The 27931-nt window shown below is 41.0% G+C and overlaps 1 protein-coding gene and 1 non-coding gene across 19 annotated transcripts in view; both read right to left on the bottom strand.

The window, feature by feature from the left end:
* UBAP2L (ubiquitin associated protein 2 like) overlaps positions 1-27931 on the bottom strand; it is a 45658-nt gene that overhangs the window by 5060 nt on the left and 12667 nt on the right. For 8 of the 18 annotated variants that reach the window (XM_070395677.1, XM_070395680.1, XM_070395687.1 and 5 more), the window contains exons 6-25: positions 27701-27796; positions 27249-27294; positions 26230-26342; positions 24001-24060; positions 21679-21731; positions 19997-20082; positions 17170-17341; positions 13488-13686; positions 12591-12868; positions 11944-12116; positions 10730-10919; positions 9322-9376; positions 8327-8501; positions 7681-7753; positions 6480-6675; positions 6299-6387; positions 5261-5314; positions 4584-4665; positions 3674-3891; positions 3116-3221 (exon numbers count right to left, since the gene is read on the bottom strand). In XM_070395677.1, the coding sequence (XP_070251778.1) occupies positions 3116-3221; positions 3674-3891; positions 4584-4665; positions 5261-5314; positions 6299-6387; positions 6480-6675; positions 7681-7753; positions 8327-8501; positions 9322-9376; positions 10730-10919; positions 11944-12116; positions 12591-12868; positions 13488-13686; positions 17170-17341; positions 19997-20082; positions 21679-21731; positions 24001-24060; positions 26230-26342; positions 27249-27294; positions 27701-27796 (2514 nt within the window). Of the gene's footprint in view, positions 1-1206; positions 1610-3115; positions 3222-3673; positions 3892-4583; positions 4666-5260; positions 5315-6298; positions 6388-6479; positions 6676-7680; positions 7754-8326; positions 8502-9321; positions 9377-10729; positions 10920-11943; positions 12117-12590; positions 12869-13487; positions 13687-17169; positions 17342-19996; positions 20083-21678; positions 21732-24000; positions 24061-26229; positions 26343-27248; positions 27295-27700; positions 27797-27931 lie in introns of those variants that run through there. The other 10 variants (XM_070395691.1, XM_070395690.1, XM_070395692.1 and 7 more) reach the window with 3 other exon arrangements.
* Positions 4732-4867, bottom strand: LOC138996489 (small nucleolar RNA SNORA58). Its single transcript, XR_011468783.1, has one exon. It is a non-coding gene; the product is annotated as a small nucleolar RNA SNORA58 (small nucleolar RNA).

Below are 27931 nucleotides of genomic sequence, written 5' to 3'. Positions count from 1 at the left end.
ACTGCAAAGACTCAAACAGCTTGCTGAGACCCCTTGGTCATCCCACACAAATGGAAGAAATGGCTAACCTGACTCTCAAACTGGGTGGTAAGGAGCAATTTAGTTTCAATGTGTCCCTACTTGGTCTCATTCTTTTCAGAGGCTGGACTAGCTAAAAACCAGCTTATAGTCCAGAGGCTTTAAGTTGGATATTGGATAAAGGGACTGGAAATACAGGGGGGAAAGAGATTTCTCCTTGTAGTTGCCATAATAGCCTCAGTGTAAGCATTAGAGGTCCCTACCTACCCTTTACCAATTATTAGAAAGCTCCTCAGGCTCGAGTTCTCTTGTTTTCCTTCCAAGAGTCAAAATCCCCTTCTATAACCGACTCCCAAACATGATGATCATACTAACACCATGTGGACAACAGGGAGAACCCAGAACCAAGAACCACTCTCCCCTTGGAAAGTTGGTTACACCCCCAGGACAAAATTACTCCAGCGGCTAGGAACAAAGGAAGTAATACAGGGGCTTCCAATGAACTAATAATGGTGGTCTCACTGTGCAAGTTAACTGTAAACAAAGGGCTGGTGGTGTACTAGTTGGATTGAATGGGGATTAGAATTTCTATAGTCAAGGATGTCTAACCAAACCTCTCCCGCACATCATTAGCTACACCCACAAGTGCAAAACACTAATATTCCACAATCCCTGAAGGGACTAAGAACAATGCTCCAGGCTAACACAGTTCCCACAGCCTGAGTCATCAACTGGCTGGTCCTTCAAAACTCTATTAGATCTCAACCAGCCACTTGGCCTGAGGGAACCAAATGTGGAAATTAAGCCTTGAAGATACTTCTCCAACAACAGCTCTGAACACCATCTCTTCTACCTTTCACCATGACATGACACTAAACCTTTTTTCCTCCCCCCGTTCCCCCTGCTTATGTCAGAGGCAAGGGGAAGATCTAAATGAAAAGTGAAAAGCTATAAAAAGCATGGAGAATCAGGGATTTTCTACAAATAACTTTCTTTACCAACCAATCAACAGGTTGGAAACTGAGACTGTTTCCCCTCCCCCACCTTCATAAAAATCACCATACTGAAAAGTTACCAGTTCTTTGGCTATGCTGGAGTTTGATTGAAAAGGCCACCCTCCACCCTTCATCCACTGCACAACATTGGATCCTAGTGTCCAGAAAGACATGCACGGAAAGAACGCCAGAGTTAGCTAAAGAAATACCACAGTTTATTGAAGACTACAAATATTTTTTGTTACAAGTTGAAACTACATGCCTTCCAGAAAACAAAAGCAACAGCAGGTGTGTGCATTGATGCTTCGGAGGTGCTGCACCGCTTGAACTCGAAATGGGTAAGACAGGGTCAGACACATGGGGGAGAGGGAACTGGGGGAAGGGCAAGTTCAAAAGCCCAGAAGGTATCCACCAACTCATTTCCCCAAGCCACGTAGGCCATGGCCTCAGCTCAGCAGGCTCTCCTCAGTGGTCTGGTTTCTGAAACAAGACTTCAGTGCAAATTTATACACACACACAAAACAGAGCCCCCAGCCTTGGGCCAAATTAGCTCTCTGCCGTCCAGAAATGCTTGTAAGGGGGTGGATATTTTCTTCCTAAAAGGAATCAAATACATAAAAATAAATGAATTTAGAGGTTGATGAGGAATGGGATGACAACCTTCTGTGGGGCTGGGAACTGGGGGTTCTCAAAAGGGCTGTTAGAGAGTTTCTGAAATCCTAAGGGAGGTAAGAAGCTCTGATTTCCAGAACCAGGTATGCTATTCTTGAACCTGGTCCAGCTAAAACGTAAATCTAATCTTGGAATGGGGCCATTCCAAATCAAAGAGCTTATAATACTTCCCCAAGGATTAGGGTGGATCATGCTCAGTGAGAGGAATAGCCACCAGGGGTCCTAGATATTAAATCTCAATGGGTGCCTCAGGATTTCTTGAGTTTAAATCTTGACCTAAGTCATACAACACAGTTCAAAACTCCACCTGGCTGTTAGTTCCCAGACCAACTGCCATCTGTGCTCAGCTCAGAGTTTCCCAATTATTAAAACCTTGTGCAATTTATCAACTTGGAGGCCACACAAGGGTGAAGAATGCAGATGCAGCTCCATCCAAATCATCATGAAACCATAACTGAGCAGAGATTTTTGAAGTACAATCCTCAAACCCATCCTCCTCCCCCCACCCATATTCATCTACAAATCAATGAAAAAAGTAGGTGGAATTGTTTTATCCAAAGACTCCTTTTCTTACTCCCTGTCCTCCAAAAGTGGAGTATAGGTTGTCAGGTACAGGAACAAGGAAGGGATGGACTAAGAATCTTTTAGGTCAGTACCCATTCAGGAGATTCCAACATTTCCCTCTCTGCCATCAGATGTGCAAATGGATTTTGCAAAGAGCCCAGCCATACAAGTGAAGGAACCTAAAGGTCCAACTCTCACTTTATTGAGTACAGGCATACTTCGTTTTATTGCGCCTCACAAGTGTTGCATTTTTTGGAAAGTGAAGGCAAGACCATCCACCATCAAAGACTACAACTCACTTTATTATGGTGGTTTGGAAGAGAATCCACATTATCTCCAAGATATGCCTATACTCATACCCTAATTCTTTCTCTCCACATTTTAGGTCTCCTAGCTTGGGATTTAAAAGGGACCACATAAAAAAAGTAGTACTACATAGATATATATGCTAAGTCTACTACAGCACACTAGCAAAGAAACCATTTAACCCTTCTATTCAGTAAATATGACCCTTTTGTATGATCGGTACCATACATATTAACACTTGCCTCCATTAACATCTCAATGAAATCTTGGGGCCCCTTGCCTTGCTTCCCACCCAAATATTAGGCCAGCCAGCATATGCTAATAGCCAATTCATGCTCCAGGCCATCCCTGTCATGAGTGAATATATGGTCTAGTATCAAGCTCCTCTGTTGGGGCTGCTCAGGCAGACACACAAGCAGTCAATCATTAGCAATCATACATGAGCAGCAGCACACCCTCACCAATAGAACCTTATTTTATCAAGCACAGTCTTCCTCCTTGAAACTCATTTAATAACATCCCACAGACACCACTGACAGCTGGGGTCAAGGTAAGCTTACCAGTGTTGTATCCATGAGACCCATATCCACTTGGCTGTTGGAAAGGGGTGGCCGATGCATTCACACTGACATTCACACCATGCTGCTTGGAAGAGGTAGGAGCCACCTAAGGAGTAAAAAGGCCAGAACTGCCGTGAAATGGCAGCAGAGTACCATTCACCCTACCGGTCTTTGTTCAGGGACTGAAGCATTCAGATGATTACCCATTGTGATATAGGCTGACTACAGTTCACTTAGTGAATGAAATAGGCTCCCTACCAACTTTCTAAAATCCGTCAAGTCAAGAAATGGTACGTTGAAAGAAGGGAAAAGGGCAGTGATAGCAGGGAATGAAAGACAGTCTGGGAGTAAAGCTATATGCTATCATATTCCTACTTTAGCTAATTCTAATAACAGGTAATCCTTATCCCAATACCCCCAATTCCAGTCCCACTCCCTCCCCCAGGCCAGAAAGAGAAACTGTTCTGCTTTATCCATTATTAAAGTCCTTGAAAGCAGCTAGGATAGTCTAGGGTTAGGATACTTTACCACAAGGAAAGACCAAGCCCAGGTACTCACAGGGAACACAGCAGGCCCATACTGGAAGGTGCTGGGGAGGCCCGGAACCCCTGTGTAGTATGGCAGGCTGGTGTAACTGTAGCCAGGAGGCAGCGCCGGGTTCAGGAATGTCTGCTGCGTGGTGTGGTGAGTCTGCGTCTGGTTCTGTTGGGGTTGGGCCAAGGTAGTGGCCGGGGCTGGGGAAGAGGCATCCCCACGGCCAAACTTTGTGAGGTCACCTGTGACAGGAGAGGCTAAATGTACCTGCCTCTTTCAGCCCCCCACACCAATGCAGAATTACTACTTCTGGTTTCCCATGATTCCAGAAAATCCTGTTAAATTTGAATTACATTTCTTTGCAGCTCCATTCAGCACTGCCCAGCACACAGCAAGCACAGTGCTGTCAAGGACTAATGTCGAATGACTGTGCAATGCTGTAGCAGAGACAGGCTCCCAGAATAAAGTTCCTGCATGATTTCCCTGCCTACTCATCTTACTTCATCTCCCCCAACTCTCCCTCCATGGGAACACTCCATGCTAGATTCAAAAAAACAATGATAGGTCAAGAAAATGGTAGATCAGTGAAGGCCCATGGACAATCAAGGTAATGGCAATGAGACTGCCCCTGTGAGTAGGGTACAGGAGCAGAGATGAGCAGATGGCCAGTTCAACCACTGCATTTCCTGGAGAATGTCTGAAAACCATGTCAAAATATCATCTGGAATCACAGGGAGACAACAAAAAGATAAGGAAAAACTTGCCACATGCCCATCTTTAGCAGGATTCTGAATCTACCAATACTGATTCATCACATCCATTCTATATTTCTGCCGAAGATCTTAACTGAACTGGGTCCCTTCCTGCTACTAATCAGGTTTCTGCCACCAATCTCAACACAATCTCCTTTTATTTAGCCCTATCCCAGTCCTACCAGAATAAGGGTTGCTGGACAGGCTACCATCCCTCCCAGTCAGCGGCGTGGTGGGTGCAGGAAATGGGATGCTGTAGTAATCCTAGAAGAGAGAATTAAAAGACCAGAGATTCAATGCCACTATTCTCCTCTCTGCTGAGAGGCAGGAAAATGTTGAAGTAATGCAACTTATCCAGCCACCAAATAGGCTGGCTAGAACTAGCACAAACTCCAAATTACTCTTGCATACACTTTCCCCCCTGCCTGGCCATGAGCACAGTCAAGCAAGGTCTACCGGTATGCCCAGTGTAAAACACACCAAGTCCACCAGGACCAGTAATATTCTCAAACCTGTAGATAATTAACCCTAATCGTCTACTACTACTGAGAAAATAGACCTTTCTAGAATTCAAAGTGTCTGAAACATACAGAAAGCATCTTGAGAGTTCCAGGTACCCTGAGTTATAGAATGATAAAATTTGTTTACTTCAAAGATGCCACAACTCTGATTTTTCTTTTAAGGTATCTTCTATTAGAGCCACTCCCCAAGACACCATACTCTGATATATCTTAAAGTGTGTGTATGAAGTAATGGTTGGGAAAGAGCTATGACTTACCAACTGAACATGTGAAAATAATCCCCCCAACACTAATTTTAAGATTACTTTCTTTTCCCAAGCCCTACATCACATACTCACCAATGGAAATCTTGTCTGAAGCATCTGCAAGTCATCATAACCATATACTTGTGGCTGAAAGATACAAGCATATAAGAATACTAATGTGGACTGGTCATGATGCTAGCAAACCAAGGAGCTAGGAAACAAGGTAAATCAACAGAACATTCATCCTCATTTTTAGGGGAGAACAGAAGACAGATTGTTTCCTTTAAGAGGAAAGAAGTAAATACAAAGAGATTAAGTGATTCATGAAAGGTATTGAAACTTTCCTTGAGTTACATACTAGTGATTCAACTAGACTGGTGTCTTACACAAGTCATACATGAATAGCCTGCTCTTACTTTCTATTCAACCAGCCTGTCTCTTACAGTTTTCAAAACATGGCTTAGCCCTGGGCTGGTGTGGGTGTCATCCCATACACCAAGAGGTTGCCGATCTGATTCCTGACCAGATTGCAGGCTTGATCCCTATGAGGCAGCCAAGCCGAACGATGTTTCGCTCTCACATTGATGTTTTTCTCTCCCTCCATCCCTTCCTCTCTCTCCAAAACCAATTTAAAAGAATTTTTTAAATTTAAACATATAGTTTTTACAGTATTACAGATGTCACCTATTTCTACCCTCAACCCCCTGTTTGCAAAAAGCTACTACTGTAAGCCACCTATTTTCAGGTAGACCCAATAGAGTTGGGAACTTTGGTCTGACCAAAGTTCCAGCAAAGACCCTCAGAGATAGGGAATCAATTCAACTAGAGAAAATAATTCTCTAAGAAATTAAAAGGGATATTAGGTGGACATTCTGGCCTTTGGCTTCTGAAACCGAGAATATGTATTTCACAGAGAAAATATACAACAGAGGGCCTGGCCTCTATTTAGTCGTTCCTCTCTAAAAACTGTTATTTTTTTCTCTCAAAACTACAAAGATTGAAGCCTTGCTTTCATGCAACAACCACTCACCTATCCTATATTTTAATTATAGTCTTCCACCCGAAGCCAGATTTATAAAGAGTAGCCACACTATCTTCATCTTTTGGAGAAGACCCCAAAGTCTCACTTACCGGGTAGGCATGTAACAGCCCTGGAGCCATAATATATGGATTAGGCAACAATGGCGGGACCCCAGGAGGGAGATTAGGAGGAGCTTTTCCTAAAAAAGAAATTATATTTTTATGCTGTCACACAATTATTTCTCTCCTTCATCCCAAAGGAATGCCATCCACCTTTTCTATGCAGGGCTACCTGAAGTTGTAGCAACTGAGCTTCGAGTCGAGGCTGTGACAGTGGAGTTGCTGCCTATGTTGAGGCCCAGGCTACTGCCACTATTGAGACTGGAGGAGACACTGACCACTGGCGGAGGTGCAGAGACTGTGCTGGACGTGGTGGAGAAAGTGCTGGAGGAAGAATGAAGATTCGCCTCACTCTCCACGCTTGTGTGCTTCAAAAAAAGAGCGGTGGAAGAGAGGAGGAGGAAACAGCAATTAGTCTAACCGGTCAGGAAAGATCAACAATCCCTGCTGTTGATTATATCATCACTCAACTTCCCAATTAAAAAGGCTGAGGAATGGTACCAGAGTGTCCTCTGCCAAATTAGAAGAAATTACTAAATACTTTACAGGTAGACATCCCCTAAGAGTCATCTGATAAGAATGGTAACGAAAGACCCACTGCACACCATTACACTGTTCAGAAACAGCAGCAGAGAGAGTAGGGACAAACCAAACTCCCCCAAAACTAACACTGGTTGGCCAATAAGAAAACAGAGATAGTTTAAATGTGAAAAATATGTCATAGCCTTTTCTCCTACACTCTTCATTAGTTCAGCACAAGACCAGTCGTGGGACAGGAAAAAGTCCTAATAAACTTAAACATGAAATTGTATATTTGAGAAACAACAGACTCCTAGAAAGCCTTAGCCCCCATTATCTTCTCCTAGGCTTCTGGCAAACCAGACACCTTAGCCCCAAATGTTAGTTGTCTTCCTTACCATTTCAGAGTAATTAAATAGTTGCTATAAATCCCAACAGTGAAATTAATTCTTTGACCAAAAGCTCTTATCTCATCTCTGCTTTCACAGGATGCTCAGAGTCACACTGATGATTTTCAGGACTCATGTTCAGCATATCTCAGACCACGAATAAAAATGGCTGTATCAGTTAGGAAAGATATTCTTACAGAAGTTCTTGTAGCATACAAAAGCCCCACCCAGCTTCAGTTAAAAAAAAAAAAGTCACAATGATTCAGGAAAAGTCACTTCCAGGGTTTTGAGAATTGGCCCACAGCTTTGCAATACTTCTGGATTTTTTTTTGCCTCTCTTGACTTCAAATATCCTTTTACAAGATCAATGATCATTTTGCCACCCCAGAATCCCTTAGGAGAATCTTATGGTTGGATAGTTGTAAGTATAAAAAACCCACAATTCTTTTATAGCAACATACTTACCAAAAGAGTGGATGTTGAAGTACGCCCAGAAGATGTTGATGACGAAAGGGTATTCTGCTGAGTAGATAACGTACTGTAACAAAAAAAAAGAGGTTGTCATAAGACACAGTGCTATAGTCACCTGACCTAAAGCTTGAATTAAGAATACAGCAAGAGCTTGGCCAGTTTGGCTCAGTGATTGAGCATCCATGAACCAAGAGGTCACAGGTTCACTTCCTGGTCAGGGCACTTGCCTGGGCTACAGGCTCAATCCCCAGTAGGGGGCATGCAGGAGGCAACCGATCGATGGTTCTTTCTTGTTGATGTTTCTATCTCTCTATCCCTCTCCCTTCCTCTCTTCCTAAACATCAATAAAAACATATTAAAAAAAAAAAGAAGAAGAATACAGCAAGAAAATAAGAATATAGGATCAAGGAAATCTGAGATAACACAGTCAGCAAAATAGCCAGCCAGGGCTAGTGAGCAAAGGTAGAATGGATGTTGAAAAGGGAAAATAATCCTCCTCTGTCTTTACTTCCCATAGCTTTTAGTAATCTACTTAGCTAATGTGACCTGTGCCAGGTAGAGGATTAATGAGATAAAACCAAAGAGCTCTCACCAACTGCTACTTTACCAACTCTAACCTCCAATCCTCACCCCAAATCACCTGTTGTGTTGTGTGGTGGTAGTATTTGGAATCTCCTCACTGTGGTTCAAGCCACCCAAAGTGGACGAGTGCTGATTGGTTGTCGTCAATAAGGAAGCTGCAGATACCGTTTCACTGAGAGGGGGGATACTAGAAGTAGAAGGTGAGTCAGATTTCACTGCAGAGCCTGTAGCACCTGGAAATGAAGAAAGGAAGTCACCTCATCAGAGGAAGGAGAATGCTTATTGGTGTGGCTCAGTTGGTTGAGCATATCTCATGCACCAAAAAGGTTGCTGGTTAGAATCCCATCAGGGCACACACCCAGGGTGTGGGCCCCATCCCTAGTAGGGGGCATGGAGGAGGCAGCCGATGTATGCTTCTCTCCCTCTCCCTTCCTCTCTCTAAAATAAATAAAAACATATTAAAAAAAAAACTTCTAAAAAGTAATGAGAGATGACTATAGTCCTAGGCTGGCTATCCCAAAGATAAGAGTGAGAGTTATTTAATAATGGATCATTTGTGTTTAGGTAGAATCCTTTTCTGTTTTTCAATTGCAAGCATTTCACAGCACTAATCTCCTTTACCCAGTGAAGGGAACCAAGGGGATTATCACCATTTTAAGACAGAAAACCTAAAAGTTAGGATGGTTTGAGATTAAACAACAAGACAGAACCAAGCTATGACTATAACCAGATGTTCTGATCATTGAGCCGGGCTATTTTCACTACAATCTAGGAAATGCAAAAATAATGAAAGGACAGGAAAAACACTACACACCCTAGCTGGTTTGGCTCAGTGGACAGAATGTAGGCTCTCAGGCTGAAGGGTCCCGGGTTGGATTCTGGTCAGGCGCATGTGGGAGGCAACCAATCAATTTTTCTCTTTCTCTGTCTCTCCCCCTCCCTTCCACTCTCTCAAAAAAAAATCAATAGAAAAATATCCTTTAGTGAAGATTAACAAAAAAAGAAAAAGAACAATACTACAACTGGGAGGGAAAAAACCTGTAGAACACTCACCTTCAACAGATTGCGTGGTCTGTAACTGCGTGGCCTGCACAGAACTGAAGCCATTCTGATATGAAAAACAGGAGATAAACAGATAAATTCAAGTGAACAGATTAAATTAGCACTGACTAACACAGCTTAATTTCCAGCAAAATTCTGTAAATTAACATAATCTAGACTATCCAAACAAAATAAAAACAAAAATTAACAACAAAACAAAGATGCCCTAGGCCAGTGGTCGGCAAACTGCAGCTCATGAGCCACATGGGGCTCTTTGGCCCCTTGAGTGTGGCTCTTTCACAAAATACCGACTTCTGCGCATGGGCCACAAAGTTTCAATTGCACTGTACGTGTGCGCCCGCACGTGGTATTTTGTGGAAGAACCACACTCAAGGGGCCAAAGAGCCTCGGTTTGCCGACCACGGCGCATAGGCAGTTTGGCTCAGTGGATAGAGCGTTGGCCTGCAAACTGAAGGGTCCCAGGTTCGATTCCAATCAAGGGCACATGCCTGGGTTTTGGGCTCTATTCCAGCAGGGGGCAGCCGATCAATTATTCTCTCTCATCATTGATGTTTCTGTCTCTCTCCCCATCCCTTCCTCTCTAAAATCAGTAAAAATATATTAAAACAACAAAAAAATAAACAAGCAAACAAAGGAAAACAAAACCAAAGAGACATAAACCCTGTGTAACCCAAAGCAACAGAAAGCAACCCCCAGATTGCTGAATATATCCCAAATCCAAATAGCTGCAGGAAAAAGCCCAAATCCAGTGATCCCTGGGGGGGAAGAAATGAGGGAGTAAGGTAGTTCAGCCAAGTCACTTATTTTTCTGGCTGCATCTGACAGTCCCTACACATCACCGCTGGCATAAAGCTATCCCCCTCACCAAGCCAAGACATGGCAAGGTGAGGTCTACTGCTATGCACCCAGCATGCTAGCAATCAGCTCTTCCTGCAATCCATCCAGAACACAGGCACTGAGACTGATTCTACTAGAAAGAATGACTCCTGAGTGCAGGGAGAATAGTTTTCTGGTTCTGAGTCTCCAGGTTTGCTAAAAATAACTTTTTATTTCACCAACCACAGAAATGTACTTTTATTAGCTTCTCAATCAGCACTTCTGAGGTGTCTTAGCACTATTTGTCAAGAAACAAAACGCTAATATTAATAGGCCCCTGCCCACTATTCTTTTAATCCAGAGGTCCTCAAACTTTTTAAACAGGGGGCCAGTTCACTGTCCCTCAGACATTCCACACATGCGCACTGCGGACCCGGGGCAAGTCGGCTGCTAAGCAGGACAGGCAGCGGCGGCAAAAACACCCGGCGGGCCGGATAAATGTTTTCGGGGGGCCGCAGGTGGCCCATGGGCCGTAGTTTGAGGACCCCTGTAATCAATGCCCAGGGGCTCGTGAAGACACTACCTTTGCCTGAGTCAGGTCCTTTTGGGGTGATGAAGAGATGGAGCTGGGGTACCGCCGAGTCTGCGTGGATCTCTGTTCATACAGAGGGCCCTGAGCATTGTTTTGGGAGGTATAGGTTGTTGACTGAATTGGGCCACTCTGATAACCGGACTCCTGACTCTGATTAGATGAAATTGTAGATGAAGATTCACTGTGGGTAATAAAGAAGGAATCTATCAGAGAAATTAAATAAAGCAGATTGATTGATACTAAGGAAACAGTGGAGATTGACTACTAAAGTTGATTTCAATCAAAAAGAAAATTTCCAGCAACAAATAAAAGAAACCACCACCATTTTCTCCTGACAACTGAATGCATTTCCATATCCTACAGAGCTAAGTATTGAATTAAGAATGGAGTTTAAAACATTTCTTGTCCCCCCTATATTCTGCTGTTACAAGAAAAAGAGGCTAAAGGTCAGTAAAAAGGATACACTACTCTTGGTCCCTTCATCATAGCATGAACGCTAGCATGAGAGCGTTATCTTTTGCTCATATGCATTTTAAGTAATTTTGAGCCCTTGGCTCTTTCAAAAACCCCATTAAATATAAGGTTACTGGTAGAACTTTCTCAAAGAAACTTTTGAAATATTCTCATGCATTAATGGCATATGATTCAATATATCTAGGCTAGGGCCAAACATCTTTTTTTTTTTTTTTTTAATTCTAAGGATTGAGAAAAGCAGCTCAGTCCCCTAAAATTCCTCCAGGATTTTCTATTGCTTAAGATGGCCCTCCCTGAAGTATCAGAGGAGGTAGGAAAGTTTCTATTGGAACGGTTCCTTTTAATCTGTATAACATATCAATGCTACCTCCTTCTTAGGAGTTCAAAGTTATACTCTTCATAGGCCTAAGTCCCAAACCAAAGGGCTAAAAGTGTCAAAAGCATTTTTAGCTGTGGCAGATGCCAAGGTACTTTCCATTAGAGGTACGGTACACATCTGTAAGAACTGTGTCTGACCATTCTAGAAGTACTCAAAGTGTATATTTCCCTCTGTTTAGAGTTAGAGATGATCCTAGTAATGATATTTTAAAGTGCTGCTTTTTAAAAGTGGTTATTATTTCCTCACTCAGTCCGAGTCTTGTCATCCCCAGAGTTCGAACTATCAGCAAGAGACTTAGAAAAAGTGGTTAAAAACCTAATAAAAGAAGCCTTATGACGGACGTCTCCTCTACCTGGCCGTGCTGGTATAGAGGCTATTTGGAGCCTGGCTTGAAGAGGCGCTCGTGGTTGGAGTGGACTCATAATCAGAAAGGACAGGCTCTGACCCAAACTGCAATGCCCCAAACTGTAGGTTTAGCCCTGAGATATCTGCTGAGCCAGGCATCTCCACAGCCAGAGCAGGAATCTGTAGAGAAGAGAAAATAATGGCTTATTGTAACCTTACTGTAAGACTAATAAAAAAACCTCGTGCTTCAATTTCCCAAACTATACTCTTACAATCTCAATTCCCAAATCATACACCCTTTCGCCCTAGGGCAGTGGTTCCCAACCTTCCTAATGCCGAGACCCTTTAATACAGTTCCTCATGTTGTGGTAACCCCCAACCATAAAATTATTTTCGTTGCTACTTCATAACTGTAATTTTGCTACTGTTATGAATCGTCATGTAAATATCTGATATGCAGGATGTATTTTCATTGTTACAAATTGAACATAATTAAAGCATAGTGGTTAATCACAAGAACAATATGTAATTATATGTGTTTTTCGATGGTCTTAGGCGACACCTGTGAAAGGGTCGTTCGACCCCCAAAGGGGTCACAGCCCACAGGTTGAGAACCGCTGCGCTAGGGTAATATATATCTAAAAGTTCAAGTACCTTAGAAGTCAAGGAGGCTTTTTTCTTCTGCTGTTTCAGTTTTTGCTGAGCCGGCTGAGGGCTGGAGGACTGGTTGTCTGAAGACCCAGGAGACATTTGTGGAGCCGAGGTGGATTTGCTTGGCAGAGGAGAAGAGGGGGGTGGAGGTGCAGCTGTGGAGGTAGCCACTGCGGGTGGCTTCTCCTGAAGGAACACCTCCATCATGGTTGAAGATGGGGTAAAAGCCTGGCGCTTTGTAAAGGGGCTGTGCACTGTTGAATCATTTGGGTTCTTCAAATCTGCATGAGTAAACCCAATATGTATAAGGCCAGAGATACTGGTGAACCTCAAGAAAATGCTATTATCCTGCTCTAGAGCCAGGAACCAGGCCTTCAGGATCAGGAACTCATATAAACAGGTCCTCTCTTAAGGCATTATCTCATGTCTGTAGGTAACAATCACTGGATCATATTTGTTCTGATGTAGAGCCTAGGGACCTAATTGAATTAACACTATTACCCTGCCTGTGTAAGACAGGAATCTAGGAACTGTCCATGTTTAGAGTATAAAGTCATAAAATGGACAAGTCCACGAACCTTTCCAAAGGGAATATGCTGTTTTCAAACACTAAAGGTAAATGGAGGGAATTCCAAAAAATCCCCAGGTCAACACAAGACTACAAATATGTATAAAGCAAAATTTAATGAAAGAATTTACAGCCTTTTATTATAGACTTTTTTTATTCCCCAGCTTTCTGAAGGCAGCCCAGCTCACTAGGGGAAATCAGTGTGGGAAACTAGCCAGTCGGCAGCCCTTTTCCTCACTTCAGGACATATTCTCCACCCCCTACTCCTGCCAGCCGCTTGACAGAAATGCTCCAATGCTTAAAGAATTCAATCCACTTTCCATTTTTCTCACCATACTGCACCAGCGCTGGGGACTGTGTGGTGGAGCCCATGTCCCAAGAGGAGGTGGTGGTGGTTCCAGATTGAGAATGCTGAGCTGCCAACTGAGCCAGGGCCTGAGCAGTCTTGAATTGCTCCAAGAACTGGGAGCCTGTGGTGCTGCCACTTTTAGTTTCACTGACATCACCAAATCCTTTCCCTAACATGCTCACCTGTAAACCAACACAGAGATTAGAGAAATAGGCAACAACCTTGTTCAGCTACTTAAAAAGACACTTATCCAGGGTGAGAGCCAGTATAAATGGGACAAGTAGAGACTGTCACCACACTGAGTACACAGCATAGTCCATTAGAACACAAGCTCTGGAGTCAGACTATCTAGATTCAAATCCCAGTATGTAACCATGGAAAAGTAATTTTTCTGCATCTCATTTTCCTCATCTGAAAATAGAAATAAAAGTAGTTCCTCATAAAGTTGTAGAAGGATTAAACAAATAATGTATGTACAGCATTTAATGTGTGCATAGAACACAGTAAATACTCAATAGAAATGAGAGCTATTAAAATTTATACTTTTATCAGCACTTCCTCCTCCTCCTCCTCCCTCCATCTCAGGGATAAATTAGCTCTAATGATTAGAGGATATTTCCCCCCTTTTAAAGTTTAAAAGTTTCCTTGCCCTTTCTACTACACAGCTCAAAAGGAACAAAAACAGTCCAGCCAGAGTGGTTCAGTTGGTTGAGCAATATCCTGTGCACCGAAGGATTGCCAATTTGATTCCAGGTCAGGGCACATACCTGGGTTGCAGGTTCGATCCCCAGTCGGGAATGTACGGAAGGCAACCAATCGTTGATGTTTCTCTCTCACATCACTGTTTGTTTCTCACCACCCCCCCCTCCCTTCTTCTAAGTAGTCCTCGGGTGAGGATTGAAAAAAAAGGAACAAAACAACTAATTAGAGTCTCATCTCAGTGCTGCTAATAGCTAGCATAGAAGCAAAGACAATTTTAGGGGCCATCCTACATTCAACACTAGACAATCAAATGAGTCAATATGATTTGACTGTTTTCTGTGTATCCAAGTATGAGGTAATCATGACGACAAAGCAAAATTTACTCGTATGCTTTTGGGAGATTCTCCCCATTGCCTGCTACACCAAGTAAAACTATCAGCCTGGTCCAGAATATGAACCATGTGACCTTAACTATTCCAGAAAACCTCCAAGGAAATTTAATCTCATTTTCCTTAAATTCTTATTTAACCATATCATCATCATCATCATTGAGCAACGCTTTCTTATACAGAACCAGTCTGTCCAACTCAAGGTAAGACATTTTCCCCACTTCAGTCAATTATACAAACAAAAAAATCAGAAGTCTTGCCCTAACCAGTTTGGCTCAGTGGATAGAGCAGGGGTCCTCAAACTACGGTCCGCGGGCCACATGCAAATACAAATATTGTATTTGTTCCCGTTTTGTTTTTTTACTTCAAAATAAGATATGTGCGGAGTGCATAGGAATTTGTTCATAGTTTTTTTTTTAAAACTATAGTCTGGCCCTCCAACGGTCTGAGGGACAGTGAACTGGCCTCCTGTTTAAAAAGTTTGAGGACCCCTGGGATAGAGCATCGGCCTGCGGACTGAAGGGTCCCAGGTTCGATTCCGGTCAAGGCATGTACCTTCATTGCAGGCACATCCCCAGTAGGGGGTGTGCAGAAGGCAGCTGATCGGATGTTTCTCTCTCATTGATGTTTCTAACTCTCTATCCCTCTCCCTTCCTCTTTGTAAAAAAATCAATAAAATATATTTTTTAAAAAAATCAGAAGTCTAGTTCAAAGTATGTGATTGTGGCAGAGATAATCTCACACAGCAATGATTACCAAATATTCTACAAGTGCAAAACATATTAAAGACAGAAAATTACGAATCTTCACATATTGTACATGGTAATTAATAGGGGCTTCTGTATTATTCACATCTTAAATTTTAAGGGAAATCAAACCTCTGTTTATTCTCAATGAAAAAGAAACATTAAATAGCACAGTGATTAATACAGGTGATGAGAAAAAAAACAGAATAACATTTATATTTAGTTTAACATATCACATGACACACATTAAATAAAATGTTAGGGTTAGTGAAAATATGTTGAAGACTTTAAAAAGGCAATTTAAGAGATACAGAGCGCTTAATATTTTCCAGTCCCATCTTTTAGAGGTTGGTAGTTATTTCCTGATCTCTGTTTCACCTTCTTACAACTTTGTCCCACTTTGTTGCTCTCTTCTTTATCTTTTTAATCTTACATTCTTTCCCTTTACCTCTCTCCTACCTTTTCTCACCTGTCACCTTTCATCTATGGCAGAATATCAACCACCAAATTATTATTAGCACAAAAAAATAACTTTAAGACAACAGTTAAAAACTGACAGAATTCTGGATCAGAAGCTAGCTCAGCAATTTTCTAGATAAAATAATTATTATAACTCTACTACTGGAAAAATAAAACTATTATACATACACACAGTCTTTTACCTGTTTAATCCTATAGCATCCCTCCACCAAAAAATAAAAACAGGAGAAAAAGAAAAAGCAGTACTTAACATTTACTGACTATAAGAAAATTGGTTCTTGCATCAAATGATTCCTTTGCCATAGTTAATGACCTTAAATATTTAAAATGTTCTGAATCAACAAGTCACGTGCCACAAGTGTTCTAGGTTATTAAAAAATAAAACTATTGCCACCATATTTGTACCTTATCCATTATCTTCCTAAAGCCCTAAAAGATAGGCAGAGCAAGCACTTAAAAACATTTTTTGGGAGAGGGACTGGTTGAGGGTGGGCAAAGTGGGGGGAAATGAGGACACCTATGATAGTGTCAACAATAAAAATAAAGTTTAAAAATTTTTTAATTAAGTGTACTGGGTTTATAGTGGTTAATAAAATTATATAGGTTTCACGTGTATAATTCCATTAATACATCATCTGCAGAGCAAGCACTCTTATTCCCACTTACAGAGATAGGGAGACAGCGAAAAGTGGGCAGATTCAGGAAAACACAAGTTTTTGGAAACCTAGTCCAGAAATGTCTGGTTTATATAACTATACATGGCAGTTCTGCTCTACCAAGGAATAGGGGACTGCTACAACTCCCTATTGCAAAAGGATTAAAATTTGTTGATGCCATTGATTTTCTCTCTTCAAGAATAGCCAACGATGTTCAGCACAGTGAGTATTAAATAAATTAACTCATTTTTTTTAAAAAATATATTTTATTGATTTTTTACAGAGAGGAAGGGAGAGAGATAGAGAGCTAGAAACATCGATGAGAGAGAAACATCGATCAGCTGCCTCCTGCACATCTCCCACTGGGGATGTGCCCGCAACCCAGGTACATGCCCCTGACCGGAATTGAACCCGGGACCCTTCAGTCCGCAGGCCGACGCTCCATCCACTGAGCCAAACCGGTTTCGGCAAGTTAACTCATTTTTATAAGGTTCAGTATGTCTGAAGCTAACTCCTCTCCTTAGAGCTACCCCTAACTACCCAACTCAACATCTCTACACCAAGGGCTGCTTAAGAGGACAACAGAGGATGCTTTACCCTGCCTCAAACTTCTGTCACTGAAGGAATGACTGTATGCCAGGGTAGGGTTTGGCAGGAAAGTTGGATTAAAATACACCATGTTTCCTACTTACCACACTGTGATGAGAAAATGTGTTCCCTGAAGCAGGCTGTGATATGGTATTCTGCTTCGAGTTACTGAACACCAGAGGCTGGGCAAGAGAAGGAGCCTGAGATGGATCCAGATTAGACGAATCATTCTCCATTGAAGATGGTGTCTTCCCCAACAGGACAGCAAGGTCAATTCTAGTGGAGAGGAGAGAGGATCTTAATGACTAAGACTGAATATTCTAACATCCCCAACACCAGAATCAGATTATGGTTAGATTAACATGAAGTCACCACCCAAAACAAAAAGTCCTGACTGAAATGTTTAATTTACCAGAAGTAATTGATATACAAGAGCCACTATAGTATCTAGCTATGTTCTAATGATATTGCCAAGCATAATATTATTTAAATATATATATTTTCAGTGAAGTTAATTTAATGAAGTATCAAATGTTAGTTTTAATACAGCAGCTCGATAACTGGGCCAAAATTTGCTAATTTTTTTAAAGTTAAATTTTAGAGTGAGAGGGAGAGGGGAAGAGCAAGAAACATCAATTGGCTGACTCTTGCACACACCCTGACTGGGGATGGAACCCCCATCCTGAGTATGTGACCTAGCCAAGAATTGAACCGGCGACTTTTTGGTACATGGGACAATGCTCAACCAAGCCACACCGGCCAAGACAAAATTTACTAATTTTTACCCATGATTTTAAAATACAGAAAAACAGGATCTGGTAACCAAACACAAATAATGTGATTAGAGGATTAGAATTTTCAGTCCTACTATACTCCACCCATTTAGGGAGGGAAGAGAGCTGTACTTTATACTCAATCACAATGACTTAATCAATCATGCCTATGTAATGAAACTAGCAAAAACTCTTGAACAATGAGATACAGTGAGCTCTGGGTAGGTGAACACATCAATGTGCTGGGAGGGCAGCCCAATCAGAGGAGGCATGAAAGCTCTGTACCCCACTCCCCACACCTGGCCCTATGCATCTCTTCCACTTGGCAGTTTCTGAATACTGATTATAATAAACCAGTAATGGCAAGAAAATCTCTTTCCTAAGTACTATGAGTCATTCTAGCAAATTGTTGAACCTGAGGAGGGAATACCCCCAAATATGTGGTCAGCATGGAAGAAATGTATGGAGTCTGGGTACCCATTTGCAGCTGACCTCAGAAGCAAGGGCAGTCTTGTGGGACTAAGCCATTAACTAGGGTCTGTGCTAATTCTAGATAATGTCAGAATTGTTGAACACCTAATTGGTGTCTGAGAAATGAAGAATGGGTGCAGAAAAATCACAGATATTTGGTGTCAGAAAAAAATAGGCATTACCACTAATAATGACATCCCTAACATCCCATTCCCTATCACACTTCTCTTCAAGATCTTATGAGACAGCAGCTATCATACTCAGGTCTAGAAATAATCCAGGAGGCTTTCTGGGATAAAAACATTCCATGGTGAGTGTATCCTTTCTACTGACCCCAATACCCAGGTTCAAGTTCTAAAAAGTTCATTAGTCAAATCCTAGGGGAAAAGATGATCATTATACTCAGTGGACTCAGTCAACAAAGATCATAATTATAAATCAAAAGAACAAGTTACTGAACAGTTCTGCAAATTCAAAAATAAATGAAAATAGTTCCTCTTTTGGAAATGTTTCAAAGACAAATTATATCATGCTAAGTTTCTTTTTTAAATATGTCTTTTTAAAAAAATATATTTTATTAATTTTTTTACAGACAGGAAGGGGGAGGGATAGAGAGTTAGAAACACTGATGAGAGAGAAACATCGATCAGCTGCCTTATACACACCCCCGACTGGGGATGTGCCCGCAACCAAGGTACATGCCTTGACCGGAATCGAACCTGGGACCCTTCAGTCCGCAGGCCGACGCTCTATCCACTGAGCCAAACCGGTTAGGGCTAAGTATGTTTTTCTTTTTTTAAAAAATATATTTTATTAATTTTTTACAGAGAGGAAAGGAGAGAGATAGAGTTAGAAACATCGATGAGAGAGAAACATCGATCAGCTGCCTCCTGCACATCTCCTACGGGGGATGTGCCCACAACCCAGGCACATGCCCTTGACCGGAATCGAACCTGGGACCCTTCAGTCCAAAGGCCGACGCTCTATCCACTGAGCCAAACCGGTTTTGGCAAGTATGTTTTTCTTGATATTTATTTATTTGTTGTTATTTTTTAATTCTAATCCAAGGATATTTTTCCATTGACATTTTAGAGAGTGAAAGAGAGAGGAAAAGACAGAAACATCGATGTAAGAGAAACACATTGATTGGTTGCCTCCTATATGCACCCTGACCAGGGCCCGGGCCAGGGAGGAGCCTGCAACGGGGGTACATGCCCTTGACTGGAATCAAACCCGGGACCCTTCGGTATTGATTTTTATAGAGAGGTAAGGAGAAGGATAGAGAGAAAGAAACATCAATGAGAAAGAAACATCTCTGATCGGTTGCCTCCTATACTGAGCCCGAAACCAGGCATATGCCCACACCGTAACCTCTTGGTTCCTGGGTCAATACTCAACCACTAAGTCACATAGGTCAGGCTATCATGCTAAGTTTTAATCAATGCCTGTGATGCTTACCTATGTGATTAAATTGCCACTTTGGGGGAAGAATCAATTTTAAAATTGTAATATATAGACTTCCATTCAGTAAACTATCAACTTACAAATCTATCAATCAACTAAAGAGAATCTAATCTGATTTGGTTATCATTATTACCAACACCCTGTAAAGGCCCAGTGCCACTCTTCCTTACAGCTATCTTAGCAGATCCCTTGGGGAAAAGATACTCAATTTTACCACACTTGCCTCTGACCAGCAGTGATTGTCACATTCTCTGCAGGCAGAGGCACTGAAGACACATTAGAGGCAGTGAAGATCTTGGTCTCAGAAAGCTGGAAAACAGAGAAATTAGTCACTCCTGGTGTTAGGTAGGTTATAGTTAGAATCCTGGCATAAGGGGAATTCACTTCATCACGAAAAATGGAAAACCCCTTTGAAGGGGAAACTACTGTCAAGAATCCTGAATGGATCAACTTTGAAGACCCTTCTATCCATGCTCAATGATTTTATCAAGAGAGGAGAATCAAGATACCAAAAAATATACAGTAGAGTCATACAATATGCACACTAAACAGAGGAAGGTGAATATACTTGCAAGACAGAAAAACAGAGAAAACACCTTTATATTTTCCCATTACAGCTCCCCACACCCACCTCTACCTAAACAATTAATTTATCTTCTACTGCTCCTCTCAAAGAAAGGAAAATGACAGCCTAGATGAAGACAGAAATTTTTTAAAAAGTTAATTCTTGGCTTTTGAGTAGTAAGGGCCCAAGTGCTGGTGAGTTAAGGTCTTTTCAGGGATAATTTTAACCATGTGCAATTATTGCCTTAATACTGACTTGATTACACCTAGCCTCTCCACTATGACACCAAGATCAGATAAGCAATTATTGGGAATAATTCTTCAAACTATTCAAAAGCTGATTTGGTTTTATTTTGACCTTTTGATTAAAATCTCTCCTCTAAAAATAGGGAATCCACTTCCCCAAATATATCATTCTCTGAAAGTTGCTTAAGTAGACAAGCCAAATTTTAGAAAATATTCACAATGCAGTCTAGCTCAGCTACAATAGAAAATAATCACCCTAATGTTGAAACACCTGAAACTTTAAAACCACCAGCCTAGCCACCAAAACAGTTTGACATATTATTTCCTCTTGACACAAAAGTTGTCTTGCCTGAACACGAATATAAGTAGATTTAAAAATGTTAAAATGGAAATTCATTCATGATCACTGATAACTATAATTCACAGCAAAAGCTTGAGGTGATAGGAATCAGCAAAATTCCTTTACTGAGGTACTACTCCAGCGCATTCATGGAGCTTGTTTATGTGCCACCTTATGCCACCCATCTATGAGATTTCCAAGTTGTAAAGCTGGAAGATAACCAATTCTACATATAATTCTCAATTATAAAGTTGGGCTTCAAGTAAGTTAAAAGGGTTCCAGAGCCAAACAGATAATAGACTTAAGGACTTGGCACTTTAACTCTCCCTTTGTACCCACCTCCAAGCCAATTACACTACCATACACCAATGCTCAAATGTGAACTAAATAGCAAATTGTTCCAAGTAGAGTCATGTGCCACCAGCAGGTGCTAATGCACTACCTGCCTAACTCCATTTCCAATGCTCTACCCAACCACCATCTCTTCCTGGGATAAATCCAACAATCAGATATTTGGACTTACACAAGTGCACTTGCCCTTTCCATAGTCTGGTTCCACAGAGTCCTGTTCATGCCCAGTCTCCTTCATATAACATATGTGAAATGTTCTGGCTCAGAACACTATTTTGGATGTAAAAGTTTTGGGTCAGAATCTTAAGGATTAATTTTGAGGGGTAGAAACATACCCATTTTCTATCCCTAAACACCACTTAGGGATAGAAGGCACTAAAGAAAAATGACCTAGAAATACCTACATCTTCATTCCAATCTTCAGTTCCCCACTCTTCTGTTGCGGTCCTCCATGCACCTGGGAATAAAGGAAAAACAGTGACTTTTAAGTACCAACACACAGCATGTACAGAAATCACTAATGTACTAACATTTTTGGCAGCCAAAATGTAACCAGAATTTAGTAATCAGAAATGACTCTTGGGCTTCAAGGGGAGGAAAGGACTATTTAGAAAAGCATACCTCAGAACACCAGGGTTTTAATAAGATTATGATTTCACAGCTACTTTCAGTTTTTGTTACATGGCTGTACAGCAAAGGATGAGAGCAAGAAAATGCGAGAGTGCAAGACACCAACGAACCCAATGCTCCAGGCAATCTCATAAGAAACCCAACCTTCAGTGAAATGGCAGCAGCCAACTTAAACCAGAACATAACTCCACCTACTTATCTGGTATAAGATAATACTGCAGCCAATCTAAAGAAAGATGGGTGGCAATGATAGAACACAAATGGTTGCCCATGTGACAATGAAAGGGCAGTGAAGAAGGAAGAGTAAAATCAATACTGAAAGCACTGACAATTATCTGCTATTGAAACTGTATTTAAAAATGCATACTTAGCCTGGTCAGCATGGCTCAATGGTTGAGCATCAACCTATGAACCAACCAGGTCACGCTTTGATTCCTGGTCAGGGCACATGCCTGGGTTGCAGGCTTGATCCCCAGTGTGGGGCGTGCAGGAGGCAGGAAATCAATGATTCTCTCTCATTATTGTTTCTCTCTCCCTCCCCCTCTCCCTTCTTCTCTGAAATCAATAAAAATATATTAATAAATAATACATACTTAGCAGATGTTTATAAATCTTACTGACTTAACTACAGGGAATCTCTATGGATCTGCTCTTTTCAGAAGATACTGGACAAGACTTAAAAATCAAGTATGTGAGCCCTAGCTGGTTTGGCTCGGTGGATTAGTGTAGGCCTATGGTCTGAAGGGTTCCAGGTTCAATTCCTGGTTGGGGCACATGGTCGGATTGAAGGCTCAATCCCCAGTGGGGGGCATGCAGGAGGCAGCCGATCAATGGTTCTCTTTCATCATTGATGTTTCTCCCTCTCCTTTCCTCTCTGAAATAAAAAAAATATATATATGTATATAAAAAAAAATCAAGTATGTGTAATAGTTATTCTCCTAATCCTAATCATACAGAAAATCTGACCTGCCGAGTTCATGGCGCAGACAATGGAGATGTGCACACTCCTCATGTTGGTAATGACAAAGGTGGGATTCAGTTTTTACAGGAGAGATCCATAGCAATCAATATGCTGGCAAAGGGGAACTGCCCTTTCTTAAGGAACATGGGTGAAAGTTTCAATGAGAACCAGTATCCTTCCCTTTGACCAAAGGGCTACAGTAAGAAATAAAAACGTATCTGTAGAAGGGACAAGAACACTCTTTATTTTCTTTTCTAGAACAATAGCATATATTGATATATTGAATAATTTAAAGATTTATATCCAAATGGAGAAAGCTTCTTAGAAAAATTAAAGTCTGGTATTTAGATATTTCATTGTCACTGAAGAGAAACATTATAGCAGCTATAAAACCCACCTGAAATTCTTTAATACATTTAATAATGAAAAATCCTATTTCCTAGAGAAAAATATGTTCAATGCCTGTCCTAGGACAATAGTTAAAATTGCACCAGGGAAATTCCAAATCACTTACTAATGACAATGTTCTCCGAATCAGACTATAGTCCAATCTCAGTTTAGACAAATTATAAACCACATTTTCCTCTCCCTCTCTGGTGATACCACTCTTCCTACCCATTGACATCCATCCCACCATGGCTAAATGAGCCACCCCCTCTCCCCCCAAGATCTGGGTTAATGCATACATACAATCCTAGAGTTGGAAATGACCTGAGAAGTTATCTACTATTGAGAGATAATCTCTCAATGAAAGGGTTTTATTTTTTGCACTCTGGCAACTACAGCTAGGATAGAAAAGAATGTAGATTCCTCATTGATATTTTCTTATAAAGAATGTATAAAAATGACTGAGGAAGAGGACTATACTGAAGAAGCATTAAGGAACAGAAAGAATGAAAATGCTCTGAACAACAGATTAGGGTTTCCATTCCATCAAAAGAAAGCAGTCAATGTAAATGTTAAATAGTCATTAAATGAACCAAATTTTCAAGAAGCAAAAACGAGCATAAAATATGGCAGAAAAAGGCAGAAAGAGAAAAAGCAGGAAGACAGAAAAATGACATATCCACAGATATTTCAGTTCATAAAAATCTATAAAATATCCGGGGCAGTTAGGCGCCTGGATGTATCATACCAGGAGCAGTCTCAAATTTTCGGGGATAATTTGACCCCTCAACCCCAATGAAATCAAGTCCTGAAACAAAAAAGAAAAAACAACCAGTGAAATTTTGCTTGTGAATGAGAACATTTGCCCCAAAAACACAATTCCCAGCGTACCTGTGGATATTTTAAGGGTAGGTTTAAATTTCTTTTTAAATTAAAAAAAGAATTTGAGTGTGCTACCATAAAAACACAAAAAGAGATCATGCATGAAGGTGAGTTCGTAATGAAATTAACAATAATGAGGATGCATGAAGCTATACCCAATACTTTTCACACTAACATGACAGCGGCATCACATAATTTTTCATTCCGACAAAAAACCACAGATTTCGGATTCTAGCCTCTCAAATCTGCTATTTTCCCACTCAATAGAAATAAACATAAACTTCTTCAACCTTCTCCAGTTTTCCAACCAGAACCTTGTTGAGAACAGCGAAAGTTAGCAATCCAGGACTAGGACTCCATGCCTGATTTTTTATCCACAACTGAAAATAAAATCTCTTAACTTCTATCATCTTTTCTGCCAATGATAAAAAGCCAAATACCCAAGAGCAATTTAGAGCTCAAAAATAGTAACTTTTGTTATTCAGACTGCTACCAGCCATCAAGAAATGAATGAAGAGCAGTTCTAATGCCTCAAAGTACAGAAAGTTAAAACAGAAAAGGACATTTCAAAGCCAAATGGTCAAGGGAATTCAAAGATGTCTATCCTGCCAATAACTCAACATTAGTCTCCATCAATTAAAAAGCTGTATTCCAAATTAATTTATAACACAACTTGGTAAACAAAAAGCAAGTAACATTCAGGACCCGAGGTATATCTAACATCTTATGGACAGTAGATGAGAAGCTGTGCCAAAGACCCTACAAAGATAAAGATCATTGATCTTTAAAAAGGGGCAATGTTACCCAGCCAGCATGGCTTAGTGGTTGAGCATCGACCTATGATACAGGAGGTCACAGTTCGATTCCCAGTCAGGGCATATGCCTAGGTTGCAGTGTGGGGTGTGCAGGAGGTAGCTATCAATGATTCTCTCTCATCATTGAGGTTTCTATCTCTCTCCCTCTCCCTTCCTTTCTGAAATCAATAAAAATATATTTAAATAAATAGGGGCAGGGCATAGAGCCTTGGCCGGGTAGCTCGGTTGGTTAGAGCATCATCTCAATACTCCAAGGTTGGGGGTTCAATCCCCCATCAGGGCACATACAAGAATCAACCAATGAATGCATAAATAAATGGAACAACAAATGTTTTTTTCCTCTAAGATCAATCAATCAATAAAATAAAAATATTGAAAATAAAAAGGGGCAAGGCAAGTTTAATGGATAAGAAGTCAAAAAGCCTATTTCTTTACTATTAACTCATTCTCCCTCTAGAAGAGGAAAACAGAAGGAGCTGATGTCATAAGAAGTACTCTGGAGTCCAGAGGCTGCGCTTATTTAAAGCATAAAAGTATCGTACTCTCAAATATATCTTGGTGTAGTCCACAAGCCTAACATATCCTTAAATATACACACCCTACCCAGACAGAAGCACCAAAGTCAGCTAACAAAAAAAAAATCTTATTAAAATCCTATAATACTCTACCACACCCAGAAGACTGTCCAACAAAGCGAGCAAAAAAGTCTCAAGATTTCCTTTGTGCCCAGATATTGAGATTTCTCAAAAATGAAAGGAAAAAAGATACTCCTACCTCCGTACGAGAAAACAAACTGACAGTGGGCTTTGATTCTGGAACCTCTTCATCTCTACAAGTAGTGGCTTGATTAATTAATTAATTCTGGATATCTTTTCACAAGGCAATGTTAGCTACCCTAACAAAAGTACTAGGAAATAACAATTGGAGCTAATGGCACCTATATGGCATAATGGAAAGAGCATGGGCTTGTAGAATCAAATAATTCTGAGTTCAAATACTAGCAAATTTCTTCACTCCTCTTTCAATCTAATTTCGTCGTCTGGAAGGTGATGATAAATGTCTGTTTCGTAAAATAATGATGAAGATCAGGTGAAAGTTTGTATGATGTGCATACAGACACAAAGTAAAGAGAACACACAGTAATTCATTTGTGATTTTCTCCTTTCTCCCCCTATCTCTGCACCCAAAAACTATTCCACCACTTTACATAATTATAACCTCAAAACAATTATTTCCTTAGGTTCCCAGAGACAAGAAACGAATAATAAACAGTCACTCACTCGTCCCATCATCTGGCTCGAAGTGGCCAGTGTTGTTCCACGTACTGCCGCTATTATTGCCATAGTTATCATCAGTATTGGCTGGTTCTGCATAATCAGCTGGGTTAAAGGTTCTGAGGGGTGGGGTGGGGTGAACAACAACAAAAAAGCTTAAAAGAGTCTCCGACACCTAAGCAGTACCAAGAAAAAATTAACTCAAAGAGGAGGGCAATCAGAATGTTCAATGTCCTTTTCTTAGTACAAATCAATCACGGCCCCTTTCTATAACCTATGCTGTCAATTTTTCCTCACCTATCAGCCTACTTAAAATGTCATGGCATAATCTCAATTTATATCTACTATCTATTTTGGGTTAGGACACCAATAATCGTAATAAAATTCACATGAAGATTGTGGGAAGATAGTAGGTATATGCATTCAAATTAAGCTGTGAAACAGAAATAATGATCCAGGTGGTAAAAGCTTTTCCTTAAAAAAAAATAAGCCCTGTCCTGGCTGATCTGGCTTAATGGATACAGCGTTGGCCTATGAACTGAAGGATCCCTGGTTCGATTCCAGTCAGGGGCACATGCCTGGGCTGCGGGCTCGATCCCCAGTAAGGGGCGTGCAAGAGGCAGCCGATCGATGATTCTCTCTCATCATTGATGTCTCTCTCTCTCTCTCTCCCCCTTCCTCTCTGAAATCAATAAAAATAAATTTTAAAGGAAAAATACAAGTCAGTCCTAAGTACACAGCTTTCTGATTAAATAGTCTAGACCAGTGGTCAGCAAACTGTGGCCCCTTGAGTGTGGCTCTTCCACAAAATACCACGTGCGGGCGCGCACGTACAGTGTGATTGAAACTTCGTGGCCACACTCAAGGGGCCAAAGAGCCGCATGTGGCTCACGAGCCGCAGTTTGCAGACCACTGGTCTAGACATCTTTTTTATTACATTTTGTTTAAGGTTGTCTATTATTATCCACAGGACATCAGGATATTAGCCACCCTAAAGACTTTAACATTGGATCAAGGAAACTTACCCCATTCCTTGAGCAGAAAACCTTCCTCCCCGCCTACCAGAACCACCTAAGGAAAGAGAAAAAGACAGAAATGTTGTAGAAATTAAACAAAACTAACTTGCCAACTGAGGCAACTCAGAATATTAAGTGGTTAATATTATCAGATGTGCTTTTTCTTACTCTGTAGTGCATCAGTTCATATAAAGCAGTAGGATAATCATTACTATTGACAGACTGTTCCTTTGCTGATCATACTGCTGGGTCCTCAAACAAATACATTAATATCAACAATAAAACTAGAGGAAATGACATCCATCTTCTCATTGCCCACTTAGCAACCTCCAAAATTTGCATGACATCTCAACTATGAAGGTAACTAGACTCTATGTGAATTTGTTTTGAAATAATGCAGACCCCTACAAAACTAGTAAGAGTCCCCCAATGTCCAGCCCTCCCCACACCATAGTGATCACCTCTGCCTCGTCCGCGACCTCTTCTGCCTCTCTCTGTGCCTCTTCCAGAAGGCCCTCCACTCTTGGTGCCATCTAATCCATTTTCCTGACCCCGAACTGGGAAAAACAAAGCAAGATGGCCAGAGCAGAATCAACAGAATATACATAAATGGTATGTAAGTAAATATATAAATGGTATGTATATACGCTGGTGGAAGACCAAAATGAGAGAAAAAATGAGCTGGAAGGATG

Source organism: Myotis yumanensis, unplaced genomic scaffold (genome assembly GCF_028538775.1).
Source record: "Myotis yumanensis isolate MYYU_CA2020_CCGP unplaced genomic scaffold, mMyoYum1.0.hap1 SCAF_17, whole genome shotgun sequence".
NCBI classification, from domain to species: Eukaryota; Metazoa; Chordata; class Mammalia; order Chiroptera; family Vespertilionidae; genus Myotis; species Myotis yumanensis.
The sequence above is the reverse complement of the archived record's forward strand: the minus strand, read 5'-3'. Positions and strand labels throughout refer to the sequence as shown.